Raw genomic sequence first — 13,732 nt, forward strand, 5'->3', positions numbered from 1 at the left:
AATAGTTAACAAAGGAATAAGACATGACTCATAATTGACAAATAAGGGTACTGTATTAGTTCTAAATAAAATAAAGGAAATGAACGGAAAGGAAATTTCTCTCTGTAAATTTAACCGTTTCATAAGTTGTCCAAAAACAAATCATCAAAAAGAACCCTGGCTTTATCATTGATAAAGTAGGCCTATCATGAAGTGACGTTTTAACAATTTTCAGGGAAGTGATTTGTTTAACTTTTCTCCCAAAATCTTGTATTCAGGGAACCAAGCGACTTTGTTTTTACTCTTAACAAAATGTCCTTAATTCTACACTACAGAAGATAGTGGTATTAAGTCAACGTGGATAACAGTCACATCATTATATACACACATGTAGGCCTAGGCATTCGCGGTTCTTGTCCTTGTGTATACGATGATATAGGCTATACGGTCACGTATAGTGCATACATCCACGTGGGACGATTATGCACATTAGCCTATACACCATACATGAAATCAATCACAGCCTATCAGGGAGAACAAAGACAATTTGCATTCATCGCTAAAGGAATATTGGAAACTATGTATTGTTTACTATTGCTTGTAACATGTCTGTGGAGATGGTATTGATCCACACCGCCATATAATTCTTAGCAGCTTAACCACATCAATACCCATAAGCTTAGCATGGCACTGCTTGGTGTTGCCGTTGCCATGGTATCACCATGGCAAGTAAGCTATACAGTGGTTACCCTCATTGAAAAACATATATGGACCCTAGTGACACAGACAGATGGGCCAGACCACGCTTTAGACACTCAAAGAGTACCACGCATATTTGTAATCATCTCATCTTAGCCAACTGTCCACGTTATCATTTACATTTTGAGCAAGAAACGGATTCGAAATCTCTTGGATATATTTACATTTGCCGCAGATATAGAAATTAAACATGTAAGTTAAACTTTTACTTTATTTCTGTTTGTTTTTTTACCTTGTTTTAAAGTTCATTTCAAGACTTATATTTACTCTCTATTACCTACATGTTTATCTTACTTTATTTACTTTCATGAATTTAAGTCCAAAGTTACCAATTCCGGTTATTAAGAATAATGCGAAAAGGGATGCTTTCTGCTTAAAAACACTGGTCACATAAACTCAGCGATATCTTAGTTTTCCTAAAGCAATATTTTGGGTTCCTTACTAAGAAATATAGGATTTCTGCTTCCTGTTTAAACAGTATAAGATGGCAGTGACGTTTGTAAACGAAACCAAACAAACATGTTGCTCTGGTTTTAAGATATTTACATAGATTCATAAACCATCAACAATATAGATTTATCAACGAACCCAGTTTAGTATATAATTTCTTTTATCATTCCTAAACTATTTGCAGCATCTTGTCATAAATTCATGCACGTGTCAAGCTTATCTAGTATGGCTTATTTGTTGTTCGCATTACCGTGGTAACCAAGGTACGCGTCCAAACAACTCAATGCGGAAAGTCACTTGGCGTTCATCTTATGATAAATATATTGGGAAAAAACATATATAGGTTGCTTTTCCTAATAATTTAATTTAGATTCTAAAGTTGCTTGACATAATTTACTCTCTTTCGACAAAGTTGGATATTCATTTGAAGACATTTCTCGTCATGAAGTGGAATTACTTTGAAACGAAATTCGGTTTTATTTAACAAGGTTGACTTTATTTTAGACGCCTTTGGTTAGCCAACCGTTTTTATTTAGTTTAATTCCAAATTTATAAGTTATATAAATTCATTTAGCATTACAATTATGCTGCATTAATTTGTGAATCGGGTAATACTGAATTTGGCGTAAGTTCTCTTTACATGTTTGAAACCTCCGCAAGTTATGGACTTTATTTGAAAGGTTAAATTATGCTGTATAATTAAACAAAATGTGGTCACCATTTTTATGCCCTTGATTTAAGTGCTTGCACATGAAGCAGTTAGTTTTTGCGCGAAGTCCTGAATGTATTTGTATCAATTTTGGTATTGTTTGTTCTGTTTGGAGAAAATTCCATAATGAATTGATTGATCAATTTTAATTATAAAAAAAAAAGAACACTTGAAATGTTTTTTTAGATTCGGGAATGTTAGTTTGTTTGTTACATGTGAGCGATACAGATATCGAAAACTGAGTGGACGACATCTTTTTAATATTATTATGATTATTATTATTTTTTTTGGGGGGGAGGGGCAAAATCTAATACGGTAGATAGTAATGTAGGCTAATTTAAATCTTCCATTTTCAATCAATTAAAAATATTTTAATATGTCTTAATTCGATGCATTTGAGACTACTTTTCAATAATATTCATAGTTTCCAACATTCCAAGCAAAGTCAATAAAATAAATAATACTACTTTGAATGCTCGACAAATTGGTTAATTTTACATCCTGCGACTTGGGACAGCTTTTCAGATCGATTTTAAGAGTTACCAATTTTTTTTGCCGCGAGAAAAGATTCAGACGACACCGCCCATAGAATTCCTGCAGAACAATGGTATTGTGTAAAATATCGACCTAAGTCGTATACAGGAGGGGCCAGTGTTTTTATCGATCTGAACCTAGTGGTCCCAGGCAACGCCGGCGGTGGCTTAAACTGTTTTTTCTTTTTCTATTCTTGTTCATCACTCGACCTTATAGTGTAGCTAAGATATACCACGAGACGTAAATTGGCAATCTCAGGGGGACAAAGGGGTAATGGAGGGGGTTAAGAAGAAACTAGGTAGAACATAACAAAAGAACTTTGATGAGAGGTGATAAGAATGTGTAAGTGAGAATTTAGGAGTAGGAGGCCGGGGTTGGTTGTTGGAAGGAGGGGAGGGGGTTGTTAGTTATTTTCTTCCTGGGTGATTATGTAGTGAAGTGGATAGTAGGGTTTGATGAGCAGCATTTCCTTCACCAAACAGGAATTTCTTGAAAACATTTCAAGTATCGATTTGAGCAGGGGCGAATGGGAAGGGTGAAACCCACATCGAAGAATAAAACACACACAGAACGCCATCAAACAATATCTCTCTCTATCTGATAACATCTGTGACGATAAAATTTAGTCGTATGCGCTTGTATGTTTGCAATCATCGAAATTTTCTTATTTCTCACCTCTTTGTTTCTTCGATTATTTTCTCGAGTTTTCCTTTCTTTGCTTTTGTTATTAAAGTTAGAAGCATTTTCATTTTCTATAATGTCATTTATTTTATTTCCTATTATCATTCACAGATATAACATCAAGATGAAGTCTTCTCAAGTTATTACCATCCAATGCCTGGTTGTCTTGATGGCCCTGGTCCTGCCAGCTCTCTGCCAGACGACATACGAACCGGACTATACTCTGATCACCGAAATCATCACAGAAATCGACACAATGACGATGGAAGCTGTTGAACCTACCGCAGAACCGAATACCGGCTTGTCAGCGGGAGCTATCGCAGGTATCGCCGTTGGGGGCACCGTCGTCGCTGGAGGGGTAGTTGGAGGCACAGCAGCGGGTGTTATCTTCTTTACTAAGGGAAGTTCAGCCGTTGCACCGGCGGCGGCCGGGGCTGTTGCTTAACTGTGAACTTGATACGGTTTAAGCGGAAAACGCGCAATAGGACACAAGTGTTCGAAAATAAGGGAAGGGGGTCATGTTTCTTAACAACCCCCTCCCCAAATATGAAGTCATGGTCCGTCCACGGATATTCTGCTACGAGGGGGACGCAGGAACGGTTCTATAAAGACCCATATATGCCAATGGAGTCTAACTCATGGGCAGTGGATGGATTCATTTTTTTCTTTTTTTCCTCTCGATTATCAAATTGTAACAATCGATTCGCTGTTGTGACGTCAGAAGGACTTAACAGCACGTACTTCGTAGTAACCGCCAGCCCATCTTTACCACAGACTGTCTAACAACAGAAACACATCCGTATATTTAGGACATGAATTATCTCCAACGCCCTCATATTTTATGGTGGTTACGAAATATACCAATGGGCAAATCTAAAAAAAAATCACGGATTTTGTGAACGTTGTTTGAAAGTACTGTACGATACTACCATTGAAACGGTAGGGCCTAGGCATGTATATGGTTACACGAACGTCTATATTATAGCATGATGAAACATTGGTGTAACCATTGGGGCATGGGAAGGAATGAGGGATCGGGAAATTAGCATAATTACTCTAATTTTCGTAATGCGGATGCACAGAATAAAACTGGTTACACCACTGTGTCTATGTACCGACGATAGATTGTATAGAAGTTCGTAAGCTTGTAAATTTCTGTAAATATTTTAAGATTTCTTTTGCATAGAAAGTGTATATGTATGATAAAGTTGAATTTAAATTAATCATGTAAGTAAACCAGGCAACTGATGGTGATATTGGTATAATGTCAAAGGTCATTTTGAAAATCGATTATCATCAAAAGAGCTCTTCTCAGTTTTAGAATACATCAATTCCAAACTTAATACTTAACATACATTTGTAATACAAGGGGGAGGTTTTTCTCATAGCCTCACTTCATGGTTTTCAAACTGAGGTGCGCATATACTTGGAATGGCTTATGTACATGTTGCTCAGATATTGGCTCTGTACGTATGATCACAGGATAGGGGGGTGGGTATGTAGGGTAGGGGGAAGGGGTACAATGGCTATTACAGAAACATATCTTCCTCAGGTGTTCATTACGTTTGACTTACTGTAAAAAAAAAAATGTAACCTATGGTAATGAAAACAGTACATGTATTGTTCTTCAATAGTTTCTCCCAGTGAGATGGCGCCAGTCCAAAATGAAATCATATTTTGTACTACATTCTGATTTTATAACTGTATGAAGAATGATAATATATTTTGTGCTGAACGTATTCGATTTTCTTTTGATTCCTCTTTTTTGTTTACACATTTTTTGTTAGGAGTAGTAAACTTTGAATCTGATGTCCACCTAAATTCCATTCTGTTCCCATTCCACCCGACCACCCCCCCCCCGTATATACCATATGACCTATAGTGATACCTTCTCCCTATACCGCACCCCATCTTGATGTTGGAACATGAAGTCGGACCCCCATCACTCAGGATTCTTAAATTGATGATCTGACATGCACCCAATTTCCATTCTCTTTCCACTCCACCCCCACCCTCGGGTCCTGTTGACCATTTGGTAACCTGACCCCATAAATAGATTATAACTAATTACACCGATGAAACTTATCTGTGTATAAAAATCGTTTAGCCTATATTTATATAACCGTTTCAACCCAAAAAGGGAAATATTTTCAACAAACTTTTTCGTTAGTTATGGAAAACATAATTCGGCAAATACAAGGCGCGCAATTAAGTATCCATGGGGAGAGGGGGGGGGGTGAACAAAAATCAATACCCTCGCCAATGCAATACAAAACCGTACAAAAACACCTATAGTACAGATATACATGTAATAGGTACTAGGTAGCCTACTCGGTACAATATATATAAGCAGTTGAAAATGCTTAAAGGTAACGTTGTTACAAATTCGCAAAATAAAGCACATGTTTGCATCTATAGGCACCATCCATTTTACCAACACTTCTGAAAGCGATGGGGTACCCCCCCCCCCCGGAGGATATAGCAAATTATAGCTCCCACAAAAACTGGTGGTTGCGCCCCTTGTATATTAACAGCGGCTTTGCGAAAAGATTGGATTTTTTTATTTATTTTTGAACCAACCTTTTCGTGAGTTTCAGTCATGGGATTCTATGACTGGGCGAATACCTTTGTATACCACAAACAAAGGCCAAAGGCTAACAAAGGCTAAATTTCACAAAACAACTCTTTATGTATTCGCTTTGTCAACATTCTAAAATTGAAGTGTTAGTTTACTTATTGTCACCGTTGTGTATTTTAAAATGGTGAATTTTGGGTGACTCACTTAAGTTGAATGAAAAGTAGGGCACCCAATTGGATCGTGACGCTTCGATAACAGTCATGTCAGTGCCTGTGAGGTGGAGGGGGGGGGGGTTGTTGCTGGGGCGAAAATCGAGGAGCAGTGGCACTTTGAATTGAGGAGATATATTCCATAGTTACCTGAAAGATTTTCAGATAAAGTGGACCCTCCTTGCATTTAGTACCACAAAGTGGATCCTCATTGCATGTAATACTAAAGGGGCACTTTTTAGAAAACTTTTCTGATAAGTTTTCGACAGCAGGTCAATTTTACGTAACATTTTCATAAATTTTCCAACAAAATGGCGCTTTACATAGAACAAAATGGCAAGTTTGAATTTGTTTTAAATGGGGTAGTAATTTTCTTTACTCAAAAAGGGACACTTTTGTAAGGTTTTTGCAAATGGGGAATTTTGTCAAAACTGGGGGTGGGTTGGGGGGTGGGAAACCATGCATGCCGCCGGCTCTGCCCCCTGCTCTTCGTCGCCCCTGTGAGGACGGAAAGGGGAAGGAGGCATGGAAAAGCGCAAGATGTGCAATACCAAATCGTATCATATGACAGTGAGTTATGTGTATTTAGCCATGCAGAACCGTCAATCTGTCTACGGCATGACCACGTCATCATTATCAAACTGTTATCGAAATTAATTTCTAATCTGTTTTCAGACATAATTTGGCAATATCTGCCGTGTATTTCGGTTAATCATCATATCATGAATCATTTGCATGGTTATATGATTCGATAAAGGAAGACTAAAGTCTTTTCTAACTTTAATAATTCTTTATAAATAAACAAGTACCAACTTCAACCTTTATTCCCTGTGTCACAAGTGGTATACTTGAAAAATGCAAACAATTTTAAAAAATGCACGAGTTTACGAATCTATTGAACGCCAAGGTGAATACCCCCCCCCCTCCCCCTCCACCTCCCACCGTTTGTAAGGGATAGTGTTCTGATGTGTGGATCTTTGTTGGAGTTGGACCAATTTATGTTGTGCAGTGTGTACTGAAGTTACATATATCTTAATGCATTGTTCAGTCTTAGATGAGACGCGGCACATTAATTGAAATTCAGCATAGCCAAAGTGGGTTTACACGAGTGCAAAGCACAAGATCATGAGGGTTATCCGTCGACACCCCCACCTCATGTAATATCAGTTCCCACCCTATAATCGTCTCGAATAGGCCCTCAAATAGTGTGTTTCGATATCATAAATATTAGTGAATCCGATCATCTTTGAATCCACAATTTTATGTCGTACCGTGATAGAAGATTAAAAGCGGTTTGTTTCCCTTCGTATAAAATTAATGTCCTAAATGCAAAGGTAAACCATCTTTTGCTTAACATGTTTTTTATGAGTGTATGTTGATTCTATACAGAAAATTATTATCCTTCTATTCCGCTGTAATTCGAATTGAGGGCGCTCTACCATTTTGTGTTGAGACTATGCCGTGCTTTTTATTGGTGCCTGACAACTAAAGCAGCCTTTCATTAATTGTCCACATGCATGACTTGCAATCCTGCATTTCCTGGTTAAAATAGAAATGAACTATAAATTGGGGGGGGGGGGGGGGTAAGGCTCCCAATTTTGTGAAAAATAAATCAGAAGAAAGATCCCCTTTTTATGAATCTTACATGCACCATTTGGTCACAAAACTGTACCTTTTTCCAATTTTGTTAGTAATTACATGCGCCTCTTTTGTTATTTAAAAAGTGCTCCTCTGTTGAAGGAATAGAAAAAAATTAATGAAAAATATCGTTGCCAAATTAAGATGATATTCTTTTTTGAAAGGTGCTTTCTTGTTGAAAAACATTCAAATACTATACTCTCCGGTATAATTTTGGGGTTGGCAAAAAACCTCCTGCCGCCCGATACCCTTGAACCAAACATATCCTTACCCCAAAATAGTGACAGTTCCATGATACATTATTTCACTCGTTGTCAAACACATGAATATAAACAAAATCTTTCAATAAATCAGTTAATTAATTGATCAATCATTCCATGATACATTATTCATGATCATATTTATTTATGTGCATACAAAACTATATTTTTGATGAATTAAATACTACTACAGTAGGCCGCATATTATTATGATATACTTCCAGTTTTCAGTTGTTATGGTAACCGAGAAGAAATCCGATTGAGGAATAACTGTATTCAAGTGTAACGCAAATCCAACTGTCCTAGGCCTACCTCATAGTCATACTCTCCCCTCAAAATAATAAAATTAATCTCTTGTCATCAAATTCAACTGAAATTTAGGAATGTGCCAAAATAAATCCCTTGTACTTGTGCAAATAATTTCTTTTTCTATGAAAGAACTCTGCCCCCTCCCCTCCCCCACCTTTCATTTCCCACATGAAAAAAAAAATGGTCACATGGCAGAATGACAACAAAGGTTGCCGACATTTTTTCACAATTGTAGGCACGTCTGTGACCAATCAACAGCCTGTGTAACTAGAATGTTCAGTATACTTTATGCAAAGTCATGGTTGCCAACAATTTATAGAAATGACGTAATTTACTGTTACTTTTACTCAATGATATCCAAATCTCTCACTTTTCTCCTCCAAATTATCAATTATATTCTTATTTATCGTACTTTAAATACAAATGGGTATGAAAAGATTCCAGAAAGTTGTTTTTGATCTCAACTTTAAGAGAAAATAAAACAAAATTGTGAATTGTTTGCCATCTTTGGAATTTTCAGTAGGGAGTAAGTTATTTAGATTGCACAGTCCCATATGGTATATAAAGCAGCGTTGCGCAGTTAATGCTTCACTACTACATACAGGACAAGATATTTGTTTGCGCTTTCGCAGTGACGAAACCAGACAAACTTGCCGCCAAAATTCCATCAGATATTGTACTTTTCGTGTGATATTTTCGCCCAAAAAAGAAACATCAAGATGCAGCCAAGCCAAGTCCGCCAGAACTTCCATGAGTTGTGTGAGGCCGGAGTGAACAAGCAAATCAACTTGGAGTTGTATGCTTCCTACACCTATCATTCCATCGTAAGTATATACCGTAGGCTAGTGTGTTATATTCAAGTACGATAAGGACAACGTAGGCTTAGCGAACATGCCCAAACGTTAAGGTTTTAAGACCGTTCGTATTATAGGTGTGTCTTTTTGGTGTGCCTGAACGATTGTTTAGACCATATATTTCAGCCAGAACTTGTTCAGTATGCAATCCTAAAGGCTCTTCAAGAATATATTGTGCAAGTTGTGCAAGGTCATCGCCTAGATTGAAAAAGTAACACAGCAGTAATACTAGGCTACAGTATACCAGAAACATTCAAGAATAAAATAAGTTTGCAAGCTTCAAATACTTCTAATTTCAATCGTGTATCATGTCACAAGTTGCTGCTCTTTTCGATGTCTGTATGTTGTTATATCTTTATCCCACAAGGTCATGTAACATGAGTAATTGGTTATGTTAGATAATTTGATGTACAGCCCTCTCACTGTATTGTTAAGTTTAGGGAACAATGAGTTTGGGGCTTTACATATGTTGCAGAACACAGTTCCTGTCAGGGTGTAATGTAATATTGAACATACATTTCATGGCACTTCGGAAGGGGCAAGGATACATGCGCATAACATCATATTGCATTGACCATTTAGTTGGCTATGTGCCATGTATGTTCAACTGGGAACGACTTCAGGAAGTGGTGCTGTTGGTTTGACTTCCTGGAAGGAAATGCCTACCAGCTCGTGACTCCAAACTGTTAAGTCGACCCCATTAATATCAAGAAAGACTATGTTATAGTTAACCAGTAGAGTGGGTGCTTATTATCATAGTTGTTTTTAAGGGAAGGTGAAGTGGGGTGGGGGGAGTGTATATAAGAGGTTTTCAGAGCAGGCATAGTATAGCATCTTCATATACAGTAGCTCACAGTAGAAAATCAATGACATGAAAAGCTTGCTGAGAGATAGTTTTGGGTGATGAGACAGCAGAAATGTTCTCTTCATATTTAGATCCTATGATGTGAATCATCAGGCTCCCTTTATTTGTTTACCATTGTTTGTTTAATCACTTAGCGAATGAATCACGAGTGCCAAAGATCAGTTCATTGAACAACCTTGGCCTTTTTTCACGCATTCACACCCAGGTGACCCTTGTCATATGACTGCCTGAGCTGTTTTGTTATCATTTGTTATCAACAATAGAGAGCAGTTTTTGCTTTGTCATTATCAGACCTATAGTTTTGTTGAAATGCCGCCTCTTAAGTAACAGACTCGCTAGGTATTCACATGTTCTTTATAGAATTGTCACCCAGTTTTAATATCGTTTATCTTTCTGTAAATTTTGGTTAGTTTGAGACATTTATTTTCATCGTTATTTATTGTTTTTTTTCGCTCTCAGGCCTTCTACTTTGACCGCGATGATGTCGCCCTTCCTGGAGCCCACAAGTACTTCAAGAAGCAGTCAGAGGAAGAACGTGAACATGCCGAGAAACTGATGAAGTTTCAGAACCAGCGAGGTGGTCGCGTGAAGCTCAAGGACATCACGGTATGTATGTTTTTCCAATGAAAAACCGGGTACATGTGTGCAGTATGAGTGAAGCAAATGGCAGGATGGTACATGGAGGAGTGAGACCTGGGGAGTTAGTCCAAACAAAATTTTGTTACTTGAGGATAATTTGGTTGGCTTAATTTTCAAGTTTTTGATTTTCTAAGAATTTGGAAAATTGGCCAAAAAAAAAAGGTGAAAAAAGATTCTTTACAGGAAACTTCTGTGGGTATAATAAATGCATGTGTTTGAATCCTAGTAGATATATATATTGCAAATAGGTATTTGATTTCTGGTGTAAATTTGGTGCTGTTTTTCTTTGTCAGTTTTTTCCGTAAAGATAATTATTTTACCAGTTATGTCCACAGGGTTGGATGGGATATGAATACGTTTGATTCAGGGGGTTAGCCGGGAGGAATATGTATCATATATGACATAAAATATTCTTCTTATATGTGCACAGACTTTGTGGAAAAGGTGGGCCTGTGATCGTTAATTAATTCAGGCATCAATACTTGAGAACTTAACATTTAGATTAGGCATTTTCCAGATAGCACAGTTATATGACAGTTGTGTCATTCAGTTGTATGGTTTTTAAGTGAATTGGTCACATTGGTAAATTTTTCCTTTTCTTTGGCAACAACGACTGCTACGAATTAAAAATTGAGCATCTCCGAACTCTTTTGTACTTTTACAGGCTCCAGAAAAGGAAGAATGGGGCAGCCTGCTGGATGCTTTCAAGGTCGCCTTGGAACTGGAAAAGAAGGTGAACCAGAGTCTGTTGGACCTTCACGGTCTGGCAGACTCCAAGAAGGACGCGCAGATGTGCGACTTCATCGAGACCCACTACCTGACGGAACAGGTGGAGGCCATCAAGGAGATCGGTGACCACATCACCAATCTGAAGCGCGTCGGCACCGGCCTGGGCGAATTCATCTACGATAAGGAGAACCTGAAGGAGGATTAAGACCCGGACCTCCCTCGGATGCCGTGGAACGGTCAGACTACTTCCTTAGGAAAGAATAAAAAGAAACATTTTAAAACATTTTCGAAAACAAAATCTAGGCACCGATGAAAAAAATGAAAAAAAGAATTATTGTTCAGTACAATTGCCAGAGACCAACCTGGGAATTATTCACTAAATCTTTGGGATTAAGATATTGTCTGCACAAATTCTGTCATTCCAATGCTGTGCAAAATTACAAATCAATGTACCACTATTCCAAGTTAATTGACATTGTAACTGTGTAACAATTGTAAGTAAGCCAAGTTATGAAGAGTCCGACCCACACGAAGCACATTTAACATGTGAAGTAATTAATTTTAAAGAATAAAAAAAAATATAAAAGGAAAGATTAAAAAATTGAGACCCACAGGATTTGGACTTTTAAATATGATTTTTTTTTGTATGCATGAATTTTTTTTTTAAAGGAAATGTGTGGTGATCAATAAAAATAAAAACAGAAAAAATATGTATTGAAATTTGTTTGTGTCCTTAATATATCTCAGTGGCTAATACTTTTTATTCTTGTCACAACACACTGCTTTTAACTATGAAAAAAAGATCAAGTATGTTGTACACCCTCTCTATACATTGATTACGTAAGATCCATGAAGAAAACTGCTCATTACATCGATGAAACCACAATGCTCTTTGCATCTGGTTAATTTTCGAAATTTGTGAGTGAATAAAAATACTAGCAAGAGTAAAATTCGAAAGTGACCTTCGAAATTATTTAACAACTAAAAGCTAGCCAACTCTGTGAGTTGCTGGCTTTAACTAATGGTGTCATTACCACAGTTGCAACCCATAGTTCCTGAAATATCCTGTCATCGGTAGTAATTTAAAATTCCCCGGATCAGTGTCAGCTTTCATGTTTTGCTCCTTTAAGATATCTAAACCAGTTAGAAGTTGAACCAAATGGAGGGACAAGTTAGGGTAGGGATGGGTGTGCTTTAAAGCAGAGGTGGGAAGGGTTGAAAAAGTTTCCATTCTCAAACTATCAGCAGTAGTATTACTATGAGGTCATGGAACCACCTACTCGTCCCAGCCATCGTCAAGGTACGGCACATTCTTTATACATCAACAACCCCTAACGTTAAAACCTACTCGTAGTACCACATAGGCTCTGTTAAACGGTTTGTATACAAAGGCTTATATGGTTCAATTGTGTGTGCATATGCATGAGTTGCTTGAAACATGCCACCCAGTTGGGGCATTCTTTTTCAGTACGAGCAGTATGAATATCATGTTTCTATCAGATCAAGGTTAGGAACTGTTTGTAATGTCAATACCAGTGTTCTGAGAGCACGATATTGGAGTATTGGTTGTATCAACGTGAACGTCTATGGCAGTACCATACAAGATTCCAAATTGGCGACTGAAGGGCAATACCCTCCCCCAAGAGAAACCAGGTCGGGGAGGGGTGATGGCGGGAAGGGTTATCCCATTATTATTCTCAGAGGGCGTCGTGACGCCACATGTCCAAGCTTATACGAATGCCGTATAAGAAACGATGCCCTTCGATCTATTCAATTTATTTGGATGTAAATAAATGAGGGCTGACGAGGTACAACCAGCGGCATAACTAGAGGCCGCCCGTCCCTTAGGTGGGGGAGGGGGGGGGGGGGGGTGGAAAGTACCGAAACTTGAGGGAGACAACCAACCACCATCGCGCTGAAGCCGGCCGCTTTTATAATTTGTTCAAACTATTGGAGGAACAATCTTTAAAGTTAGATGAAGATTTCTTGTTGGACGTGGGTCTTTTTATTTGTAAGGAAAAACGACTAAACGAAATCCTTTGTATACGATGCCCACCCACAACCAAAGTTCTCATAGCTGGGGACTCGATCTGGCGTGATTTTTCAAGAGATGACTTTGAAAGCAATGTCAATGTGTTGTCTTTGAGAGGAGCGACGATCAGTGCCCCAAAGCTGAATATCGAAGAACGTGAAGCCTTGACACCAATCACGTCATTTTACATGTTGGAACTAATGATATTTGCAAATAACACCCCAGTACAAGTAATTATAAGCGATTATAAAGGTCTTGTAACTTCAATACAGACGAAGAATACATCCTCGACAAAAGTAACCATCTTAGGTCCCTGCCCAAGGACGGATCCACACTCCGAATCTATCAAGGAATTCAACAACAGTCTAAAGGAACTAGCCATGAAATGTGACTGTAACTTCATTGAAAACATACCATCGTTTTCATACGGTGATGGCGAAGTCGACACATCCCGATTCTGTGATGATAAACTACACCTTAGCCAGCTAGGCAGTGATAAAACTCAAA

General features: G+C 38.0%; 1 protein-coding gene and 1 long non-coding RNA gene across 2 annotated transcripts; both read left to right on the plus strand.

The window, feature by feature from the left end:
• The first annotated feature begins 516 nt into the window (after positions 1–516).
• LOC139969560 (uncharacterized) lies at positions 517–4,851 on the plus strand. Its single transcript, XR_011793766.1, has 2 exons — positions 517–930; positions 3,224–4,851. It is a non-coding gene; the product is annotated as an uncharacterized lncRNA (long non-coding RNA).
• Positions 4,852–8,690: 3,839 nt separating this feature from the next.
• On the plus strand, positions 8,691–11,907 carry LOC139969561 (soma ferritin-like). The gene is made up of 3 exons (XM_071974652.1): positions 8,691–8,930; positions 10,285–10,431; positions 11,129–11,907. The coding sequence occupies exons 1-3, from the start codon at positions 8,826–8,828 to the stop codon at positions 11,396–11,398; spliced, it is 522 nt and encodes a 173-aa protein (XP_071830753.1). The 5' UTR covers positions 8,691–8,825; the 3' UTR covers positions 11,399–11,907.
• The last annotated feature ends 1,825 nt before the right edge of the window (positions 11,908–13,732 follow it).

This window comes from Apostichopus japonicus, chromosome 7 (assembly GCF_037975245.1).
Source record: "Apostichopus japonicus isolate 1M-3 chromosome 7, ASM3797524v1, whole genome shotgun sequence".
Classification (NCBI taxonomy): domain Eukaryota; kingdom Metazoa; phylum Echinodermata; class Holothuroidea; order Aspidochirotida; family Stichopodidae; genus Apostichopus; species Apostichopus japonicus.